The sequence below is a fragment of the Peromyscus californicus genome, unplaced genomic scaffold, assembly GCF_007827085.1.
Source record: "Peromyscus californicus insignis strain IS unplaced genomic scaffold, ASM782708v3 Scaffold_8__1_contigs__length_139910024, whole genome shotgun sequence".
NCBI lineage: Eukaryota > Metazoa > Chordata > Mammalia > Rodentia > Cricetidae > Peromyscus > Peromyscus californicus.
In genome coordinates, this window is record NW_026294606.1 from 128,270,585 (window position 1) to 128,294,264 (window position 23,680).

Here is a 23,680-nt window from a genome sequence, read left to right on the forward strand (position 1 = left end):
GGGAGGGGGAGGGGAGCGCGAGGGGGGAGGGGACAGGGGCGGGCGGGGCGCGCGGGCGGCGTTCGGCCGCCCTCCAGCCATTGGGCGCGGGACCCAGACGTCCTCGGCGCCCAGCCCCCTCTCCACGCCTCTCCGCGCGCAGCGCTCTCGGGACCGCACTTACCGGGAACTAGCCGCGCCGCGGCCCGACGCGTCGCTCTCCAGGGGAGCCGCGGAGACCTCACCAGCGGCCCTGCCGCACCTAGACGAGGGCTTGGGGGCGCGCGGGGCTCCCGGTTTCTCCTTCTACCCGGCCGATCCCGCTGCAGTTTGGCCGCACCGGTCCGGACAGCTTCCTCCAGTGCCCCTTCGGTCCCGGACTACACGAAGTAGGAGTACCAGCAGATTTGAGGACCCCGAACTCAGGGTCAAAGGACAGTTTGCCCACCCCACCCCTCCTTTCTCTGGCGGGGCGGAGGAAGTGCAGGAATTCCAGCTAAACCCGGTTTCTCCAGGGTCCCGGAGCCGGGGTCTCCGGAGCCTGGACGCTGAGGTCCGAAATTCCCTTTCCAACACCCTGAGGGTGTGAGGGTGTGATCGAAGTCGGGAATACCAGCGACACTTTTATTTTAAAACAAAACTTTATTGGTAATAGTTTTCAAATATGTTTACAACAGCACACTGTTCAAGAGGAAGTCTCATCCTTCGCAGCACACAGGTTGAACGGCCCCCCTCGCCCACCCGGGGCCCCCACCCAGGCCTGAGAGCTCCTCCTGTTTGGGAGAAGTTACAAGAGGGATAAACACAGGGATAAATGGGGTAATTCCCCAGCAGCTCCCCACCTTTCTATTGAGAGAAAAGCACAATCAGATTTGGGGTGCAGTGAGTGGGGATGCACAGCTGACAGCTAAGCTAGAAGTGAGGCGCCCAGGATGGGGAGGGGCTTCTTAGGGGCTAATGCACGGAAGAATTGGCATGAGACCCCTGGAAAGGGGGCCGGGAGGCTAGCAGCTCAGGGCGAGGTTCAAAGCCCAGGTCTTTCCTTGACAGAGTCAGTTGGCTACCCCGGCCTCATCAGAGTGGATTTGGGGAGTGGCGAGGGGGTTTCGGAGGGGTGGGACAGTCTGGAGGATGGGAGGCACTGGTGGAACTTAATTTAAATGAAGATTAAAAAAAAAAAACCAAAAAAAACCAAAAACCCACTAGCAAGCAGCCCTCTGTACATGTCACTAAAATCTCCCTTTCCAGGTAGGACTGCATGGAAGGGAAGGCTGGCTTTTCTGTTCATCCTTAGTGTCCAGTGCTGGGGTGGAGGCTAGGCCCCTCTTTCCATACCCTGCCCTCGGTTACACCGGTAAGACTGGGTGTGACTGGAGCTGAGAAATTCATTGAAAACAGGCAGAGATGTGTGGGGAAGGAGATGTCAGTGGCAGGGAAGGGAAGCAGGTGATGTTGCCCCTTCCCCAATGCCTGGCTTTCCTGCTCCCCTAACCTGGGGGTGTGGAGTGGGTGTTAAATTAGATGCATGGAACTCTAGGGCCCTCTGGCTGTTCGATCCAACCCTCCCACCCCCAACCAGAAAAAAAGAAAAAGAAAAAAATGAAAGAAAACCCATGGGGCACAAGCACACCCCTAAAACTCAGTAAACTCCTTGCCACATTTCTCATTGATGGAGACCCGGATCTCTTCCTCCTCATAGTCGTCAAAGTTACTCGTGTCCCCAGGGCCTTTAAACTTTGGTATGAAGGGAGCTTCCACCTGGAGAGGGATCAAGAACCACCCAGAGTTCATTAGCTGACCTCACACCATTACAACAATAAAAATGAACGGCTTAATATTCAGGGGACACTTGTCACACAGGCCTGTGCTCAACATTAGGATAGTATGTCTTCTTTACAACCCAACTCACCAAACGGAAGTCACTTCCCAGAGAATACTTCCTGCCCAAGTATTCTGGTCACAAAGTGGCCAGAAGACCCCAGCATCACGTCTGGTCCCTTACCAGCTCCAGGGAGCCTTCTGTTGTTCAGCCTGTCCCAGACTCCTTCCCTTTCCCCAACTCTGGACATGCTGGGAAAACGAAACCCACCTTTCTCTGATAGATGGCAATCCAGTCCGTCGTGGCAAACCACTTGTGGTTCTTGATGTCATTGACCCCGTTCTTGAGGTTCCCAAAGCGCTTGGTGAGATCCACCTGCAGAAGGTTCCGTAGCAAGTCCTTCAAGTCGGAGCTGAAGTGGGATGGGAACCGCACCTGGAAGGGGGTGTAGACAGAGTGGGGTGCTGCTCACAGACCTAGGGGGTCCAGAATGTTGCCTTTTCCATTTTGAGACAGTATTCTCTGCTCCCACTCCCCCAACCCCCCCATGCCCACAGCGTTTTTCTGCCCTGGCAGTCCTGGAACTCTAGCTGCAGACCAGGCTGTCTTTGAACTCAGAGATCTACCTGCCTCTGCCTCCCTAGTGCCGGGATTAAATTTGTGCTCCACCATGCAACACAGGATCTTAATAACTCAAGCTGGCTTTGAACATGTGATCCTGTCTACTGTCCTCCTGAGTGTAAGAACTTCAGGTGTGCACCGCTACACCCTGACTGGTGCCTGCTTTATCTAATAATAGTCCTACAGGGAGAATCTGTTAAATGGCTTGTTGGAGTGTGCTGGCACTCACCTATATCCCAGCACTCAGGCAGAGGCAGGCAGATCTCTGTGATGTGAGCTATTTAAGGCCACACTGACCTATATGGCAAGTTCCAGACCAGCCAAGGCTACATAAGACCTTGTCCATAAATAAATAAATAAATCTGAGCAGAGGACCTGTGTTTGATTCCCAGTAACCACATGATGGCTCCCAACCACCTGCAACTCTAACCTCAGGGGATCCAATGCCTTTGGCCCCCAAGGGTACCTGCACTCATGTGTACATATCTGCATACAGACACACAAATATACACATAATTTTAAAATAAAGTAAAGTAGAAACAGAAATGGCTCGTTGGAGCTAGGCTAACGCTCTACAGCAGGTCAGTAGCCAGCACACATAGTACTCTGCCTTTAGGCCCTAGCAGCCATGTAAACAAAAAAACATACATGTTGAGTGCCCCCTGGGTTTGCTGGCTTGGGAACTCTGGGTAAGGCCTGAGAATCTACTACCCCAAGGTCACAGGGAACAGAACTGTAGGGAGGTTCTGTCTCAGGTCTGTAGACTTGTATCCTCAGCTAGGATTCTTCAGGCAGCTCTGCTGGGGTCTGAGGGCTTCTGAAATCCGGGTATTTCCTCACTCTGCATTCCTTCAGGGCCAGTACAGTTCTTCCAGTCTCTAACTCCAGAAACTCTTGGACATCTCTGTACACACAGCCTCTGGACTTATACCCACAAGAACTGGCTTCTAGGAGCCAGAGGTGGTGGCACAAGCCTGTCACTCCTGCACTTTGAAGGTTAATGCAAGAAGGGTGAGTGCCAGGGATGCACACTGAGACCCTGTTGTAAAAGAAAACCACAAAAGGGCTGGCGAGATGGCTCAGCAGGTAAAGGCACTTGTTGCCAAGCCTCATAATCTGAGTTTGATGGTGGGAGGAGAGAACTGACTCCTGGAAGTTGTCCTTGACTCACACACATTGACACAGTGGCACATGCACAATGAATAGATATTTAAAAACGAAGGAAAGAGAAGAGAAAGGAAGAAAAGGAAGGAGGAAAGGGGGAAAGGGGAGGCAGATTAGCAAGAAAAACAGACCAAAAGGAAGGAAAGAAACAGACAAAGAAAACCAACTGGTCCCTGCTATGCCTTCCACAGGGCTGTGTGACCTTGGCCAGGGCCCTTAACCCCTCCAGGCCTGCACTGGCCTCACTGGCATGGGGCAGATATCCCAGGGTTCTGTGATACAAGATAACACCGGCAGGGGCGTGGGAACTGTAAATTGCTACAAGAGGGGATCATGCTCAGCCACGTGCGGTGGCACACGCCTGTTAACCCGGGACTTGGGAGGCAGCAGCAGGACCCCGAGTTCAAGGGTGACCTTGATTACATGTGGAGCTCAAGTCCAACCTGGGGCTGGTTTAAAACAACAAAATGCCCAATGACAAGAGGGAATCCACGCCCTTCCTCCTCACAATCTCCATGAACGTTTTTGTGCCGCCTAGGCCACCATCTTGGACATTTCAATTTTTCATTTTGTGTTTCTTCTGAGTGACATCCTGTAACAGGTCTCAAAATCTCTTTCTCTAACCTCACAACAATCCTCCTGCCTCAGCCTTCTGAATGCTAGGATAAAAAGCCCTTATGAAGGCTGAGTGGTAGCTCACTCATTTAATCCCAGCAGAGACAGAGACAGGTGGATTTCTGTGAGTTTGCTATCAGCCTAGTCTACACAGTAAATTCTAGACTAGCCAGGGCTACAAAGTAGGACCTTGTCAAAAAAAAAAAAAAAAGAAAAAGAAAAAGAAAAAAGCACCTGCTACCACACCCCCTGGCTGTTTTTCTTCTGTCTGATGGAAAGTGCTTGTATTTCACTCATAGGTAATGGTGAGTGTGTGCCCAGCCCCGAGTTCCACAACACAGAGTAGGTGTCTTCCAACCTCCCAGAGAGTCAGAAGGCTGATTCCCTAGTTTTCAGATGGGTAAAATGAGGCTCACAGAATCAGTGTGATTTTGTCTTGATTTCACCCAATAGTTGTCACAGGGTTGGAACTTGGGGATAGGCTGTGCCCACAACTGGTTGAACCACATATGGAGACTTGGAGCCAACTAGCGGCTGTGGTCCACAATGCTGAAGCAGGGGGGTGGCAGCCAGGTTCCCCTGCTAGGTAGGGCTGCTGCACACAGAGCTATGGTTCTCAGCCCCCACCCCCCACCCCCAGGGAGCCATTTCTTCAAGGGTACGGCTGAAGAGTGACCCAGGACTAACGGATGGAGAGGACATCAACAGTCCTCCTCCTGACCCAGGACTAACGGATGGAGAGGACATCAACAGTCCTCCTCCTGACCCAGGACTAACGGATGGAGAGGACATCAACAGTCCTCCTCCTGACCCAGGACTAACGGATGGAGAGGACATCAACAGTCCTCCTCCTGAAAGGGACAGTGCTGGGTTTGTCTTTGTTAGGAGACAGGGTTTTACTCTGTAACCGGGCTGGTCTGGAACTCATAGCAATCCTCCCGCCTTGGGCTACGAAAGAGTGCTGAGATCATAGCCCTGTGCCACCATGCCAGGGTAACTAAGGAGACTCCACATTTATAAAGGCATGCAGCTACAGCAGGATGAGGTTTGCTGATACAGCTTCAGCGAACACCTGGGAACCAAACAAGTTTGCTCTGGTCTGGTGTCAGGGCAGCACCTTCTGTAACCAGAGTTCTGATGTAGCTCAGCCTTCCTGACATGCTTGGAACTCAGTCCCGTTAGCTGTGAGATAGATGCTCCAATATGCATGCATGCGCCTGTGTGTGTGTGTGTGTGTGTGTGTGTGTGTGTGTGTGTGTGTGTGTGTGCGAGAGAGAGAAGTGTGTGTGCGCTCATGAGAGGCAGAGTCACCACCAAGCCTGACTCGAGGAGCTTCCAGATTATGTCAATAAGTGGTGTTCTGAGGTGAGCAGGACCAGGAGGGAGAGTTCTGTGTGTGTGTTGCTGGGGTACACATGTTAGACCACTGTTCTACCACTGAGCCACACCCCCGTCCTTGATTTTTCTGAGTTTCATTATTTAGCCCAGGCTATCCTGGAAATTTCTATGTGGCCCAGGCTGGCCCCAGACTTAAATTAAGATGCTCCTGCCTCAGGCTCCTGGGTGTTAGGACGATGGGTTGGTGACAGCACACTTAGGTAGGGAAATGTGGAAGGCTGTTTTGGTTCCTTCCAGGGCTGAACTCCATATCCTGGCCTCACCTTCCCAGAGACGATTTTCTCGTAGATCTGGATAGGCTGGTCAGCGAAGAAGGGCGGGTAACCAGCAGCCATCTCGTAGATGAGGACCCCGAGAGCCCACCAGTCCACAGCCTTGTTGTAGCCCTAGAGCAAGATGGGGGGCCATTCGATGAGGCAAGAAGGTGAAGAGGAGATGGTTCCTCAGGGGCAGGGCAGGCTAGTGAGGTGGAGCAGGCCTCAGGGGTGGGGCAGGCTGGTGAGGTGCCTACTTTGCTCAGGATAATCTCGGGGGCCAAGTACTCAGGGGTCCCACACAAGGTCCAAGTACGGCCTTTCACGCGCTTGGCGAAACCGAAGTCTGTCACCTGTAGGCACAAGAATGGGCAGTAGGTAGAAAGAAGGGCCACAGGCTTCCATGTGCCCGGGAGTGCCCTCCCCCGGCCGCGGGCACCTGAATATAGCCCTGCTGGTCGATGAGAAGGTTCTCGGGCTTCAGGTCCCGGTAGATGAGGTCCAGGGAGTGCAGATACTCAAAGGTCAGGACGATCTGCGCCGCGTAGAAACGGGCATGGGGCTCGCTGGTGGGGACAAGCCAGGAGGGGATGTGTCGGTGAACATGACCACATCCTCAAGTGGTCCAGCAAGTGGGTCTGTGTGCCCACACAGTAAGACAGCCCATGGCTAACTAATCAAAATGTAGATTCAAGGCTAGGCATGATGCCATGCACCAGTGGTCCCAGCTATGTGGGAGGCTGAGGCAGGGAGATTACATGACCCCAGGATTCCAAAGACAGCCTGGGTAACATTCAGAGACCCAACCTCTAGTGCAAAAACTGGGGAGCCTGAAATGGCACATATCTGTCATCACAGCACTAGGAGGCAGAGGCTGAAGGACTGGCATATGTCTGAGGCCAGCTTGGGCTACGTCATGAGTTCTAGGCCAGTCCAGACTACTTAGTGGGACCGTGTCAAAAACAAAACAAAACAAAAAAAATCAAGCTTCCCACCTCCCCACATTCTAAGCTCTAAGTTTTATTCCAAATTCAGCTAAAACAAACTTGAGCTGGAAGGCTTAAAAGGGACAGGTGTCTTGCTGAGGAGTCAACTTACCCAAGAAATTAGTTCAAGAGGATTTTGTCTGATAATCAGAGTTTTGGAAGAAAGTCACTAGGGAACATTCAAGTGTCAAAACAAAAACCACTTTGCCAGGCATGATGGTATACACCTTGAACCCCGGCACTCCAGAGACCTATGAGTTGTGGGCCAGCCTGGTCTACATGGTAAGTTCCAGGCCAGCCAAAATTACAAAATGAGACTCTGTCTCAAAAACAAAACAAGACAAAAATAACCCCCAAGTACCTCACAGGGTCAACCACCAAGGACTACAGGTCTTGTCTGTTTGCTTTTGTAAAGTCAAGCAAAGTTGAAGTTCAGAAAATGAGGACAACTTTTAGAACGCCTGGGGGAAGTGAGCTGTGAGTCTCAGCAGCTGCCCAGAGGGAAGTGAAGGGGAAAGCCTCACTGTGGAGTCACCAGCAGGGAGGGCAGCCACAGGACAGCAGGCAGGGACATGGATGGGAGAAGGGCTTTAGAGGAAAAGGAAGCACAAGGTACCAGAAAATCATGCTCAGGGTCTAGCCAGCACCCAAAAGACAGAGACAGAAAGAAACAAGAGGAAAGGTGCTCTTCTGACTCAGGCAAGCCTCACAATGGCACACGAAGACTTCACTGTTTGACTTTGTTTTGAAGGTGGTTGCTTGTGTTTGAGCCAGGGGCTTTTTATGCAACCTAGGCTAGCCTCAAACTCCTGATTCTCCTGCCTCGACATCCTCAGTGCTAGGATTAGAGGTGTGCACCACCACACTTGACAAGATGTTTAGATTTTAGTGTATATAAAATATATTTATATCTAGTTGTCAAGTAATATATTAGTATAAAATTTAAAACCACATAAAATTATCCACTAATTAAAAAAATCTAGCTAGGTGCAATGGTGGGTTCCTGTGGTTGCAGGAAGCTGAGGGAGGAGAGCGGAGGAGCCTAGGATTTGAAGGCTAGCTTGGGCTACATAGTACGATCTCTCTTTTTTTCCCCTTTCTGTGCTGGCCACTCGGCTTGGCTGGCTGAAACATCACAAATTGCTTAGCAAAACAGGAACAAACCCACAGGGGCTGAGAGTGACGACAGCTGCCTGTCACATCAGCCCTCAGGAGGCAGGACCAGGAGGATCTTGAGCCAAAGAGCAGCTTTGGCTATAGAGCAAGACCCCATCAATAAACAACAACACAATAAACAAACAAACAAACAAACAAACAAACAAACAAACCGAAACAAAATCCCACCAGAGACATCACTTTCCATTTCTAAGCAGACTGGACTCCTCCATGTCCCTGGGGTGGCAGGGTTGGAGCCTGCTTACCTGAACCTTCCGATCCGCCGTAAGTGGGAGAACATCTCCCCACCAGGCACATACTCCATGACCATGTACAAGTTTGAGTTGTCCTGTGGGAGGCAAAGCGAGTCAAGGCCCTGTCTCCAGCCACTGGGCCCCAGCTGAAGACCACAGTGGCCTGGAGGGGCAAGCACTGAAACCTCAGTGACCACTCTCTTCCCAATGGTCCATGCTTCAAGCACAGGAGCCGTGTTTTCTCTGGGAGCAGGAAGAGGCAGCTGCTACTCTGTTCTCACAAGGGGGGACAGTGAGCAGCTGGCCATTGGCCAGCTGGAGTTCTGCAGTGGCTACTGTCTCAACCTTCAGCTTCATCATCTGCCAAACAGGTAAGACAGAATCTGCAAGACCCAGAACAAAAGCAGCCTGTGGGCATGATGGCACACAGCTGGAGTCTCAGCCTCTGAGACCAGCAAGAAGAAAACGTAAGCCTTGCTAAAAACAAGACAAAAAGTATTACAGGTTGCTGGCGAGGTGGCACTGCCTGCCGTTCCAGGCTCACAACCAAAAGAACACAAGAATTTATGAGACTGGGGATGGAGTTCAGTTGTAGAGCACTTGTCTGCCACACACAAAACCCTGTGTTCCATCCCCAGCACCACAAGAAACAAAACAAAAATTGATAGGGAATGATGATGCACACCTGTGATCCCAGCACTCAGGAAGCTGAGGCAGGAGGATCGTGAACTCTAGCCCAACCTGGGCTACACAGTGAGACCCTATCTCAAAAAACAAAAACTAAGCCAGGCGGTGGTGGCGCACACCTTTAATCCCAGCACTCGGGAGGCAGAGGCAGGCGGATTTTTGTGAGTCGAGGCCAGCCTGGGCTACAGAGGGAGTTCCAGGAGAGGCACAAAGCTACACAGAGAAACCCTGTCTCGAAAAACAAACAAACAAACAAAAACCCCAAACAAACAAAAAAACAAAGCAAAAACTATGAGGGGCGTGGTGATGCATGCCTTTGATCCCAGCATACGGGAGGCAGAGGCGGATGGATCTCTGAATTTGAGGCCAACCTGGTCTCCAGATCAAGCTCCAGGACAGCAAGGACTACACAGAGAAACACTGCCTTGAAAACAAACAAAAAACTATGAACTTCTGTACAGCTCCTGCATGGGGAACTTCTGGGCACAGGCTCTGGTGGGGACAGGCTCTGCAGACTGCCATTTAAGAGGAGTTCCCACAGGTTCTTTTTTTTTTTTTTTTTTTTTTTTTTTTTTTTTTAAGATTTATTTATTATGTAAACAGCATTCCCTGCAGGCCAGAAGAGGGCACCAAGTCTCATTACAGATGGTTGTGAGCCACCATGTGGTTGCTGGGAATCGAACTCAGGACCTTTGGAAGAGCAGTCGGTGCTCTTAACCTCTGATCCATCTCTCCAGCCCTCCCACAGGTTCTTATGCACCTGCAAGAACTCCTTACTCTTACAACCTTACAACATGAGGGCTGTGCTACGTCCCACTGCACAGATGAGAAGAGCAAGGCCCAATGTGACCGGTGACCCTCCTGCGGGACACGGGGGAGCAGCTCCCTGGTTGCCTAGTGGCAGTTTGTGTTCCTAGAATGAGTCAGGGTGGTGATTCTGAGGGTGGTCATTCAGGCTGGGTGATGTGCCCGAAGTTACTGAACTAGCAGTTAGCTAAGGGAAGAGCTGAACCCGGTACGCAGGGCCCAGTCCATCCATTTCTGGCATTCCTCCTCCAAGGGTCTTCTTCCTTGAAAGTGGGTGGCCCCAGCCCTGGGGATCAGGAGACTGTGCCCAGCATGGGCTAGGATCCACCCTCCACCCTCCAAACCCTGGCTGTGCCCTTACCTTGAAGGAGAATTCAAGTTTGACCAGGAACGGGAAGTTGACGGCCTGCAGGATGCGCTTTTCATTTAGCGTGTGTTCAATCTGCTTCAGCTTTACCACCTGAGGCAGAGGAGAGGTGTGGGAGGAGCCTCATCTCCTAGCCTTGGTCAGAACCAGGGGTATGGGAGCTAGGACCATGACTTTAGCCAGAATAGTCCAGAGATTCATGGCCCTGGCTAAGTGCTGAGAGCTGAGGGTCCTTGCACGACACACAATCAGAGCAAAGAACATGTGGAGGTGCCCCACAGACCAGAAGAATCTTGGGGGAGAGGAAGCCTAGGGCTTACACATGCCCAGATCAGGCACCTGGAAAAATCTGGAAAGTGGGGGGAACCAGAGAATGCTGCCTGCAAGAGTGGGAGATTTGGCGACACCAGAGAGGCCCCAAAAGGCATGGCGGCTTAGAAATCAGCTTTTCTTTTTCTGAGCAAGCATTTTTTTCTCTCTTGTGGTGCCAGGCATGGGACCCAGCACTTTGCATGTGCTAGATTGGCTCTCGATGGCTGAAACTCTAAATTTATTTGTATTTATGTTGGGGGCAGCCTATGTATGCCAAGGCATGCATGTGAAGGTCAGAGAACAAGCTGAGGAAGTCTGTCGCCCTTTCACACATGAGTCCTGGAGGTCAGATTTGGACCATCAGGCTTGGTGGTACCTTCACCTGCTGAGCCATGGCGCCAGCCCCATCCCAGCAGCTTACGAGCACAGACATGACAGTGTTTTCAGTTCTTTCGTGCCTCTCCATAGATTTGTAGGTGCAAGATGGTCTGGGTTTGGTGTGCACTTGGAAGACTGAGGCAGGAGGATCTGGAGTTCAAGAACAACTTTGGCTACACAGAAGTGCCAGCCTAGGGTACATGAGACTCTATCTAAACACACACACACACACACACACACACACACACACACACACACACACGCCTATACACAGTTTTAAGAAAAGTCTTTATGGACTTTTTGAGGGGCTGAGGGATGGCTTAGTGGGTAAGGTGCCCACTGAAAGGGAATGAGGATCTGAGCTCAGATCCCGGAACCCATGTGAAAACCAGGTGTGGTGGTGTGCACCTGTAACCATGGTGCTCTGGGGACTGACCAGGTGTGATGCTGTGCACCTGTAACCATGGTGCTCTGGGGACTGACCAGGTGTGGTGTGCACCTGTAACCACGGTGCTCTGGGGACTGACCAGGTGTGGTGGTGTGCACCTATAACCACAGTGCTCTGGGGACTGACCAGGTGTGGTGGTGTGCACCTATAACCATAGTGCTCCGGGGACTGACCAGGTGCGGTGATGTGCATCTATAACCGTGGTGCTCTGGGGACTGACCAGGTGTGGTGATGTGCACCTGTAACCACGGTGCTCTGGGGACTGACCAGGTGTGGTGTGCACTTATAACCATGGTGCTCTGGGACTGACCAGGTGTGGTGTGCACCTGTAACCATGGTGCTCTGGGACTGACCAGGTGTGATGCTGTGCACCTGTAACCATGGTGCTCTGGGGACTGACCAGGTGTGGTGGTGTGTACCTGTAACCATGGTGCTCTGGGGACTGACCAGGTGTGGTGGTGATGCACCTGTAACCATGGTGCTCTGGGGACTGACCAGGTGTGGTGCTGTGCACCTGTAACCATGGTGCTCTGGGGACTGACCAGGTGTGGTGTGCACCTGTAACCATGGTGCTCTGGGACTGACCAGGTGTGGCGGTGTGCACCTGTAACCATGGTGCTCTGGGACTGACCAGGTGTGGTGGTGTGCATCTATAACCATGGTGCTCTGGGACTGACCAGGTGTGGTGGTGTGCATCTATAACCATGGTGCTCTGGGACTGACCAGGTGTGGTGGTGTGTACCTGTAACCATGGTGCTCTGGGACTGACCAGGTGTGGTGGTGTGTACCTGTAACCATGGTGCTCTGGGGACTGACCAGGTGTGGTGCTGTGTACCTATGACCCTAGCATTGGCAGCGTGAAGACAGCTGGATCCCTGGTGCTTGTTGGCCAGCTAGCCTCACTCCAAGTTTAGTAAGATAGAGTCGAGAGCCAGATGTGGTATCGCTTGCCCTGACAGGAGGCAAAGGAAGGCAGATCCTCTGTTTGAGGCCAATTCGAGGCCAGCCTGGTGTATAGAGTGAGTTCCAGGACAGCCAGGGCTACACAGAGAAACCCTGTCTCAAAAAACATCATCATCATCATCATCATCATCATCATCATCATCATCATAATAATAATAATAATAATAATAAAATGTGGAGAACGACTAAAGAAGAGAGCCAGTATAGATCTTATATCTCTGTCTTGCACATGTACACACAGAAACAAAAACTCACACTTGTGCATACACAGTCTTTATAAAAAGTTGCATATGGTGGCACACACCTGTCACCCCAGTACTCTAGAAGCAGTGGCAGGAGGATCTCAAGTTTGAAGCTAGTCTGTGCTAAATAGTGAGACCCCATTTCCAAACAAAGTTCTTTTGTTATTTTGAGACAAGGTCTCATACAGCCAGGATGGCGATGAACTGGCTATGAGGATGACCTTGATTTCCTCCTCCCCCTCTTCCTCTCCTGAGTGCTAGGATGTTCCATCACACACCGCTTCAAAATAGAGTCTGTGTGTGTCTGTGTCTGCAGTCATACGTGGACACGCATGTAGAGGACGGAAGCTGACAATGGGTGGCTTCCTTAATTATCTCCCATCTCCGTTTTTTTCCTTTTCTTTTTACGAGAATCTTGGTTAGGCAGTGGTGGCGCCCACCTTTAATCTCAGTGCTCCAGAGGCAGAGGCAGGTGGATCTCTGAGTTCAAGGACAGCCAGGGCTACACAGACAAACCTGGTCTCAAAAAACAAAAAAACAAAACTATTCCTAGCGTTTGTGTGAGTCCAGGTGTGTGCACCATGGTGCGTGTGGAGCTCAGATGTAGGGCCTTGCCTTCCATCTTGTCTGCTGTTGCCTATGAGAGGCTGGATGCCCTGGAGCTCTCAGGGACTCTTGTCCCCGCCCTCTCTCCCTGTAGAGTGCGGATACAGATAGCGCTGCTGTGCTGGGCTTTGTGTGCACTGAACTCTGTGTGTGGGGACTGAACTCAGATTCTCAGGCTTGCCTGAGATTGATCCTTCAACTCATTCAGTTTTTTTCTTTAAATTCACTTCTTGTGTGTGGGTGGTGGTGGTGGGGGGGGGGGTGCATGCTCGTGCCATGAGACACTTGTAGGGATCAGAGGACACTCGATCTTGGTCAGAGGACAACTTGAAGGAGTGGTCCTTCCTTCCTTCTCTCCTTCCACCGCGTGGGTCCTGGGGACTGAACTAAGGTCACCAGGCTTGGTGGCGAGCACCTTTAACCCACCCAGCCATCTCTCCACTCCCGTCTCTACCTCTACCTCATTGTTTTGAAACAGCTGGTCAACAAGCCACACACACACACACACACACACACACACACACACACACATACACACACACACACACACACACACATACACACCAAGTTTTAAAAATTTTTTAAAGGACTTTTGTGTAAGCCGAGAGATAGCGGCCCATGTCTTTAATACCAGCACTGAGGAGGCAGAGGCAAGAGAGTCTCTGTCAGCTCAAGTCCAGCCTGGTCTATGGAGTGCTACACAGAGCTCTATCTTGGAAAAAACAAACAAACAATTTCTGTGTAAACTTTACTCTTTCCAGAAGATCCTGGCTGCCTCTGAACAGCTATGTGTTCTTGTGGGGGTGGCCTCGTGGAGTGGCACACACCCTTCTCACCTTTGGATGTGACAGATTGTGGAGGATCAGGGGACACCCATGTGGCTGAACACTCATGGGGACAGGTTCAAAGACACTACTGAGTACAGATGGTAAAGTCTGCAGCGCTCTGGCCCGTGGATGCAGCAACTCTGTGAACCTCATACCCTTTCCCACTTATTTCATCTTTTGCAGAGGTGAGGATGGAACCTAGGGCCTTGAGAATGCTGGCCAAGTGCTCTGCCTCTGAGCTGCACCTCAGCAGTAGACATTAAACCAGCAATGGAAGACTTACAATGTCAGAAAAGATGTACACAGCCCCTCACTCTCATGGACGCAGCACAGTAGTGTGCATGTGGCAAGGCCAAGTTGCATTGGACCTTTCTAAAACCTGAGGAGCAGGGGAGGGTTGCATTGCTAATTTACAGCTGATTGGAGCTATTACTTGTGGAGCCCTTGGAGCTGGCAGCTGGTGAGTGGTGAATGAATGGGCAAGAAAGCAGTGTGGGTGGTGGTGGGCTTGGCATGGGTCTGGGTGGCCAGAGATGGGAAAGCCTGGCAGCTGGTCATCTTACCTTCTGTTTGTCCAAGATCTTCATGGCAAAGTGGTTGCCCGTCTCCTTGTGCTTCACAAGCATCACTCGCCCAAAGGAGCCGGTGCCAAGGGTCTTGATTCTATCAAAGTGATCCAACTGGGCTGTGTTCTGTGGGCAGGGATGGGAGGAGTCAGGGGCACTTCTCCGCAGTTTCTGGGCTAGGGAGTCCCCTATGTCACCGGCAGAGGGGGCCCTGGGGAGTGGGTGGAGATAACCCAGGGGACATTCTTCCAGGCAGGGTGGCAGGGGCCAGATCCGGCCCTGGCCTGGGGCCCAGGAGTTGCTGGCAGCTGCATGGCGAGCAGGGGCTGCCAGGTGCAAGGGTACAGTGGGGTGGGGGCCCGGTGATGAGCAGGGGTCACCGTGGGCATGTTGGAAGGGAATGGGGTGGGGCTGGGTAGGGCACACAGTGACAGAGCTAGGCACTGTCCCCTGGGAACTGCTCAGTTTGAGGAGCTTACCTGAGAAGGGCTTTCCCATTTTTTCAGGAAGTCTTCCTTGGCCTTGGCGAGGAACTCTTTCACTGGGGAGAGAGAGGAAAGGTTAGGTGGAGTGGCCCTGCCTCAAGGCACATCAAGTTTTTCCACTCTGGTGGAAACTGGGGTACAGCTGTTTCAAGCCAGAGTCTGATATTTTACCAGTGTCTTTGGGGGAGTCTAGAGGCAACTTGGGGACTCTTGATTAGGCTGGGGCCTGAGTACCCCTTTAATTACAGAGGTAGGTCCCAGATTCTGGTAATTCCTAAATAAGGTTCATGGAACCTCAGGGGCACACAAGACCGACTGAGAGGCACACAGCCCAGCCCACCCGACTCTCCCTAGCACTGACATTCCTTGGCCAGGGCTGTACCAGCTGAGGTATTTATAGCCTCTGATCTGGCTGCTGGTCTGTTGAGGCCAGGCCCTGGTGGAGGCCTGTAGGGCTAGTGTAGCAGGCGCTCTTGGGGGTGCTCAGCTGTCACCTTGGCCTCCACTGGCTCTGTGCCTGTCTTTGCGGAGGGGAGAGCTCTCGCCCCGAGCTGCTTCACCGAGTGCCTCCCTTCAGGCACGCTCCTCCCTGGCGCCTGCAGCATCCTGAGGCCAGCATCTCATTTCCTAAAGTAGACACTGTCCCTGGTGACTGGTTGGGGCACACACTTCATCCATACTCTTATTGGATCTGCCTGACAACCTTCCTTACATCGATCTGTTTTACCCACTTAATAGCTCAGGAAAATGAGGCCTGAAGACAGTTCACTGTTGTGTCTAGCCACTGAGAGGCAGCTAGGGGGCATGACTTCAAGATAGTAGTGCAGAGTCTGGATCGTGATGGGCTGTGTCTTTGGACAACTGTTCTGATGTTTCTGGGTTTCAGTTTTCCACATGAGCAAATGAGGATACAGCACTGATGTTCTTGTAGGGTGGTGGTGGGGAGTCATAATTCCATCCTGGCAAAGGGGACTGGCCAGTGGCCTGACACCAGGTTTATGGTAAGAAATGCCAGCTATTCTGTGATGGTGAACCTGGCAACTTAACTATATCTGGATTTAACTGAAACCTCAGCAGCTGGACACACCTGTGAGGGTTTCTTTATTAGATTATTTGAGGTAGGAAGACCCACATAAACCTGCGCCTCACCTGGCGACAGCCACATAAAGGGACAGGAAGAAGGGACTCGGGTTTTGCCTGCTTGCCCTCACGTGCAGAGGCGAAATCATCTGTCCTGTCTGAGGTCAGAACCTCCTTCAGTATTGCAGGGCAGACTGAAGACCAGCAGCTGTCCAGGAATCTCCCAGAACTCCAGCACTAGACTGGGACTACTGGACATGCAGTCTTAGGTCTGAACAACTACCCAAACCACGGCCTGCAGCCACTCTAATAAATTCTGTATATAAATGTTCATTCCAGCAGTTCTCTCCCTTTAGAGAACTGTGGCTAGTACTCTCTCTTGATTTTTTTTCTTTTTTCCTTTGAGACAGGATGTCTCTCTACATAGTCCTCACTGTCTTGGAACTCACTATGTAGACCAAATTAGCTTCAAACTCACAGAGATTCACCTCTGCTCCTGCCTCTGTCTCCTGAGTGATAGAATTAAAGGCATGTACAACCACACCCAGCCCCTCTCTTGATTTTCTGAGGAAGACCTTACACTGTAGCCCAGGATGACATGACACTATGTAGCCCAGGATGTCCTTGAAGTTAGAGCAGTCCTCCTGACTCAGGTTCCCTAGCACTGGGACAGGTCAGGGCCCAGGGAGGACAGTACCAAGAGGAGCAGGCTTGGAACAATGGCACAGGCTTGGAAGATCAAGACTTTGGGAGCTGCAGCACGATTTTGAGTTCAAGGCCAGCCTAGGACGGACAGCATGAACCTGCACTGAAGGACTAGAGATGGGAGCTGCAGCTCAGGGTAGAGCACTTGCCAGGACGCACAAGGCCTCGGTTCTAGCCCCAGTACGACAACACAGAAGAACAGCTCAGCTGGAACCCCAGAACTAGGAGGCTAAGATGGAGGATCTCAAGTACAAGGCGGGCCTCTGAAAAACTAAACACAAAAGCCAAGGGGTGGTACACAGCAAGAGCAAAACCTGACCCTGGAACCCCACACTCACCTGCTGCCTGCCTCTCCCAGCAGAGTGTGCCATGGGGGTTAGGGAACATGGGGCAATCTGGGGCCCATCAGTTCTCAGCCAGGATTCAGGGTGCTGACTGGGGCTTTAGTCCCCAGAAAGTGTAGCGCAGGTAACCCAGGAAACGGACAGCCAGGTGGGCACAGAGGAACAGCTGCAGCCACAGCTGGAAGGTGACATCATCCTCATGCTCACTACTTCCAGACCCCAGATCCATCCCAGGTGGCCCTGGGTTCTATCTGCAATCTTCTCTTTGCTGGAGTAACCAGTGCCTCTTGTAAGGTCTGGGAGTTGGGGAAGGAGTTGGTTGCCACGGAAGCATTTAAAGGCACCTGCTCCAGGCTGGCCAAGGTCTGCAGAGGCTCTCTTTGGTAGCGGGAGGTGGGAAGATTCTCTAGAGGGTGTCCCTCTGGCTGGCCTGCCCTTCCAGGGATGCCCATGGCTCCCAGGATGTCTCCCCCAGTGGTGCAGTTTGCATGAAGTCCATGTGCCCAAAGTACTGCCCATGGGCAGAGGTGAAGGAGTTAAGGCCCAGGCCCAGGCAACAGGCCCCAGTTCTCCAGAGGTTAAAGAAGCCCCAGAGCTTGTTAATTAGTTGAAAGAACAGCCAGAGAGGAAGGCAGGGTGGGGAACAGTGGTGAAAACCACCTTATCTTCTCTGAGTTTCCGCTCAACACGGAGCCCCCAAATCTTGCTACCCCTGAGAGAAATGGGTACATCTGATTCCCTGTCCTGTTCCTCTGAAGGGACGAGAGGGGAACGGTGTCCTGGGATGTCCTTGGCCTCTGTCAAACCTTGCCCTGTGCTTGGCTCTGTTCTCAGCCATGAAAGTCCAAACCGGAAATGAATGGCTAAACTTGGGTGGGGGAGGGGAAGGTAGCGTTAATCATCATCTTCCTTCTTTCCCGGCCCCCAAAGCTGAAAGCTCTATAGCTGCCTGGCACCCCTGGACCCCCGCTGGACAGGAAGTGGACGAGGAGGGTAGCTCAGCAGCCGTTAGTCTTCTCTCGTTTGGAAGGGAAGGGTGCCACTGGCCTCCACTCTCTGGATTTGATGTGCTGAGAAAACTCCAGACACCTCTAGGAAAGTCAGTGCCACAGCAAGACACAGAAATCACCTTGGATTCAAATGTGGGGGTCATAGTAGCAGTGCACTACACTGCACCCCCAGTTTGAAGAGGACCCCCTAACACTGGGTCTCATCTGTCTCTGGGCAGGGTTCAGGGTACCAAGCTGGACTATATCCAGGTCTAAGGTAGACCAATCTTCATTCTGGGCTGAATATCAAAAGTGGGTGGGACTACTCATGGCCCTGTCTGAGCTGGAACCCCACTCTGGACAGACCATCTGCTTTGGTCTGAAATGGACCACTCATCCCTTCTTCTCTCTCAGGCCCCCTAGTCCAGGGTGTTAAGAAGGGAGGTGTTTCCAGGGATACCCAAGAATCCACAGACTCCTTCTCTCCACTTGCTCCCCTAAACCCTATCACAGCCCTTCCCCGACTTAAGGGGCAGACAGTGCCTAGGAAGTTGCTATAGCAACAGGGCTCAGCCTCACCATCGTTGGAGCTGGAAGCCATCACTCAGTCTTTCTCAGGGCATTAGCACTACGGTGGCTGGGAAGCCTCATAAGATCTGCCGCACCAGTTTGGCTGCCAGTCTTCAGGGCCCTGACTGTAGGGGGAGCCAGGGAGTTGTAGGGTGGGGACAGGAGGAGAAACTCAACCTGCAGACCAATCAGTGCAGGAGGGGCAGATAGAACCCTTCAGACTTCTGTTGGCCTGACTGGGCAAAAGGCAAAGCTGTCTGATAGGACCCTCTTGGGCACCCATACAACTGCCAATGGTAACAAGGGTTTGACCCTTTTGAGCCTCTATAGGATGTTAGAAGGCAACAATTCTTTCCATCCAAGAATGTCCTGAGGATGTCTTTTCCTCAGCGACTGGATCGACTTGTCTTATAGAGGTCTTTGGGGTTCCCTCTCAGCACTCCTACCATTTTCCTGTGGCTCAGCTCCCTGAGGTGTGTACCAGCTGAGACCTGAGCCCCACTTGGCTTGTCTGCATTGACAGCCTCCCGGGGCTTGACCTTTTCCCTCTGTCCTCTAGGCTGCTCACCCTGGCCATCAACATCTGTGTCATTTTAGGGTGCAGACTCCCCTTATCCTATTCCATGCTGGGCTGCTTCTAGACCCGTGCCCTCTTGGTCAAGGAGACAGCAGACCCTGCCTGCCTGGCACCGAGATGGCAGTGCAGTGGCTGCAAGATGCCTGTGTGGTGCCTCGGAAGGCATCTTCCCAACCCCAGTGGGGCAGGCATGCGGCAGATGAGATGCAGGTGCCCCCTGCAGGCTGGTGTGGCTACTGCCCCAGCTTTCCCCTTCCTCTAAGAAGCTTCCAGGCAAAGGGTCTTCCTTTCTCACCCTGTTCCTCTTTAGGGCAGAGGGATGTCTCCAGTCTGACTAGGTCTCAGGAGCAGAACACAACATTATTATTTATTTTGCAGTGGTTCTGAGGGTTGAACCAGGGCCTTGAACCTTCTATACCAGCACTGTACCACTGAGCCATGTCGTCTTACTTTTATTTTGAAATAGCTTCTCATTAAGCTGTCCAGGCAACCTTATAATTTAAGATTCTCTTGCTTTTGCCTCCCAGGTAGCCAGGTTGACAGGCCTCAAGCCTGTAGGTCACTTCCGTTTAGTTACGTTGTGTTTTAATGTATATCAGAGACTACCACAGGCAATCTTAGACTGTGATAGCTTAGGACCTATGATCAAAAATGAGTAAAGTTTTTACTTTTCCTTTTTTTTTAAAGGCCATGTCTCCTTTGTAGCCCAGGTTGGCCTCAAACTCAGGTCCTTCTGCCTCACACCCCCTCTTTTGCTTGTTACAGGTGTGAGTCACTGTGCCTGTTTTATATTTTTAATTTCTTACATTTATTCTGTGTGCACACACATTCTTGTGGAGGTCAGAGGACAACCTGTAGGAGTCAGTTCCCTCCTCCCACCACGGAAGTTCTAAGAAGACAACTCAGACTGGCATGTTTGGCAGCAAACATCTTTACCTGCTGAGCCGTCTTGATGAACACAGGTTTTATTTGTATTTTGATATAGGATCTTGCTGTCACCCAAGTTAGCCTTTAACTGTTGGGCTCAAACAATCCTTTTGCCTCAGCCTCTTGAATTGCTGGTAATACCAATATGCACTATTATTCACGGTTTTTTTTTTTATCATTTTAAATTAAGAAAGTATGGCTGGGGCTTAACTCCTGTGGAGGTAGCTTAAGAACGTCTGGGTTAAAGGCTGGACATGGCGATGCACGCCTTTAATCCCAGCACAGGAGGCAGAGATGGGTGGATCTCTCTATGAGTTTGAGGTCAGCTTGGTCTATTTGACCAAGTTCCAGGCCATTTGGAGCTATACAGTGAGACCCTGTCTCAAAAAGCTAAAACAAACAAAGGAATGTCTAAGTTGAGACATTGTGGGGTCCAGGATATCTACTGGTAGACAGATCTGGGTGTGAATTCTGCCTGCATGCTGTCATCCGTGCCAAATTCAGATGGCTCATTTGGACAAAAATCATCAAAATAAGTGTGTCTGTGGAGACCATTTTAGTTAGTCCTCTTGGATGCCTGATGAACAGTAGCTGGGATTTCATCCCGATGAAACAGCTGGCCAGCTCGGAGACTCTGATCTTTTTCTTGGGCTCTCTCCCCCTCTGCGGCATTTAGTTCCTGCTGAATCTGTCTGATATGCTTGAGGCCTTTCGAGCACTGTCTCCTCGACTTTCAAAAGGGCCACTGCAACATACAGCCCACTGACAATACCATCTACCTCCTGGTGGGCCTCACCTGCTAAGGGGGCTGGCCCCTCCCCTTCTGCCTGGGCCCCTCCAAGCTCAAGCCCAAGACCTTTTTGGGCACTACCCACCTGCTCCTCTGTCATCAAGCCCTCAACTACAAGCACTTGCCTCTCTGTCCCCCGCCCATCGGTGACATGCCAGGCCTCTTAAGGCTGCCCTGCTGTTTGAAAGGGGGGGAGGGGCAGAAGGTTTTTGGGCTTCGGTGGCATTCTGGGGACTCAGACACTGAGAAGGGCAGAGCTGGTCACAGCCTCCCTTTTGGGGAGGTCTGACTGTTTCTGGGTAACTGAAGGGGTTCTCAGTGGCAGTCCAGCTTTAGCTTGGAGTTACATCATTTTAAAAGATGGAAGTATTGGGAACAGGGCACAAAGCCCTTTCTGAAGGTATTTCAAATACAGAATCAGTTTCTTTCCTTGGCTGGAAAAATTCAGCATGTTTAGGGGTGGAAAGGGGTGGAACACACCTCCCTTTGGGGGCATCCTGGTTTGCACAGAATCCATCTGTCCTCAGCAAACCAAATCATTAGCTATCACAACCTATTGCTGGATGGCATTACTCTACCCTTGCAATCCTCTTTCTGACCATCCCAATTCAAGTCGAATGAACCCTTGCTAACACGACATTTCACTCTCAGCCTTGAACCAGGAGTGAAGCAGCCCCAGGGACCGGGTGAATGACAGAACCGCGGTTGTGAAATGACCATTTATTGAGGGGCCTTCCAAGGAACCCAGAGCTCAGGCCAGGAGATGGGAGGGTGCTCTGCCGATTCCCCTCACACGCAACCCGAGAGAGAGGACAGACGCAATGGCTCTGGGCGAGACCAGCTCGAACTTGGATCTGGAAGCGCAGAAGCAGCTCTCTAGGTTCATAAACAGTCTGTCACCCCAGCCAGAGCCAGACGCTTACATGGAGGAGGCAGAGTGACAGGCTGAAAGGGGCAGAGGGACCCAGAAAGATCTTGACCCCCATGCCAAGTGACACAGAAGGAGAAAACAATGCAGGAGGTGGCCCTGGGAAATGCCCATGGGGGCAGGGAGGCTTGGAGGTGGGGGCTGTGATTAGGAGAAAGATGGCGGGGGGCTGGAGGGGGCGGGGTGTGGTCACCAAGTGGCCAAGGTCCCTGCAGGGTGGACCACAGCACTCCCAAGATTGGCAGGAGCCTGGATCAGGGTCAGGCATTGGGGCTCTGTGTGGAAAAGGTGAGTGACGAAGTCTGTGGGGGGGGGATTAGAATCTGGGAAAAGGGACTAGGAGAGGAGGGGGTGGGGTGGTGACAGGGCCCCATCTGGGGCCCCGGCGGTCATACATGCAATGGTTGGCAGTGACAGCTGGGTGGGGGGGCACGGCCTTTGCAGTGGGGGATGGTAGGCCATGGGCACGGGGGCCCTACCGGGGGCAAGGTACTTCTGCGGTGCTCGGACCCCAGCGTGGACAGGCAGCAGGCAGAGGTGCAGGCGGACAGGATTGGGGGGGCACATGGGGGAGGGGCTATGCAGTGATGAGCAGAGCACGGGCAGGCCGCACGCAGCAGAGATCAGGGTGACGGCCGGGAACTCACCGCTCTCCTGCTCGCTGCCCTTCTTGGCGGCGGCGGCGTTGCCCATCGCGGCGGCGTCGCGGCCGGGGCCGGTCCCGGAGCTGCGGCGCGGCGGGTGCTAAGGCGGCCGGCGGCCCCGGAGCGCGCTGGGCAGCGGAGGCGGCGGCCCCTGGGGCTGGCTGCGCTGGCTGCGGCGCCACGACCCCCGCCCAGCCCCTGCTTCCCGCGTCTCTCTGCGCCCGCCCGCGGGGGAGCCTCAGCCCAAGTCCTCTGTCCGTGACGCCCCCGCAGCCCGCCACCCATTGGTTCAGGCCTCCCTGACTGACAGCCCCGCGCCGCTGTCCATTGGCCCTCCGAAACCTTCCCGCGCTACCATAGGCTGCCGGATGCATGACGCGAGTTGCAGTCGCTCAGCCACTCACGGGCTCGTGAGGCCACCGTCGGGCGGGCGGACGCATGGGATTGGCCCAACTCGCTCTGCGAGGCCGCCGATTGGCTGAGACGCACGTCCCCGGTCAGTGTCACTCTCGGGGTGAGAGGGCGGGGCAGCTGCGCAGGCTGCGGCCCGACCAGCGGGCGGGGCGGCGGCTGCGGCGGCTGGAGGGTAGCCGGGCGACAGGCGCTGCGAGGTGCGGGAGGCGGCCCCGGCGGACGCCCGTGTGGCACCGTGAGCGCTGCAGTCTCCCGCCCCTGCCCAGTGCGGCGGCGGCCATGGGCCAGCGGAGGTTGACGCCACGGCGGGCCGGCGCAGCGGCTTGTCCACCTGCCAGCGGGGGAGGGGCCGGCTGGCGCCGCGGGTCAGAGGTCGCCGGGCGCCGTTCGGCGTCATTCATAAGGCCTGACGCTGGGCAGCCGTGACCCGGCCAGCTCGGGGTTCGCCTTGTTTGCTCTCGCCACAACCGGAGCTGCAAGAGGATGCTGGACTCAGAAGTGAGGGCAGGCTGGGAGGGCGCTCTCAATGTTCACCGTCTGCTGTGGCCCAGCCCTAGGCCCCTGAAAAGAAAGAACACTGGCCAAGTACATGACTTCGTTCTCAGCACGTTGGTACTGGAGGAGGAATGGTCAGACTGGTTCCTTGCTCTTAACTAATCTCCATTTGCCTGGACATTGCCAGTGTAACCTACCCCCTGGGGGCAGGTGGGGAACCATTCTCTTTCCTTCTAGATGCCCATCTTTAAATTTTATATTTATACAATGCAGGGGTTGAACAC

General features: G+C 52.9%; 1 protein-coding gene across 1 annotated transcript; it reads right to left on the reverse strand.

Annotated features, from left to right (window-relative positions):
• Positions 1–601: 601 nt before the first annotated feature.
• On the reverse strand, positions 602–22,620 carry Prkaca (protein kinase cAMP-activated catalytic subunit alpha). Its single transcript, XM_052727921.1, has 10 exons — positions 22,491–22,620; positions 14,928–14,989; positions 14,446–14,574; positions 10,101–10,199; positions 8,258–8,340; positions 6,290–6,416; positions 6,108–6,203; positions 5,860–5,982; positions 2,069–2,233; positions 602–1,737 (listed from the first exon to the last, which is right to left on the reverse strand). Exons 1-10 carry the CDS (start codon positions 22,534–22,536, stop codon positions 1,612–1,614), a joined length of 1,056 nt encoding a protein of 351 aa, XP_052583881.1. The 5' UTR covers positions 22,537–22,620; the 3' UTR covers positions 602–1,611.
• Between the last annotated feature and the right edge of the window lie 1,060 nt (positions 22,621–23,680).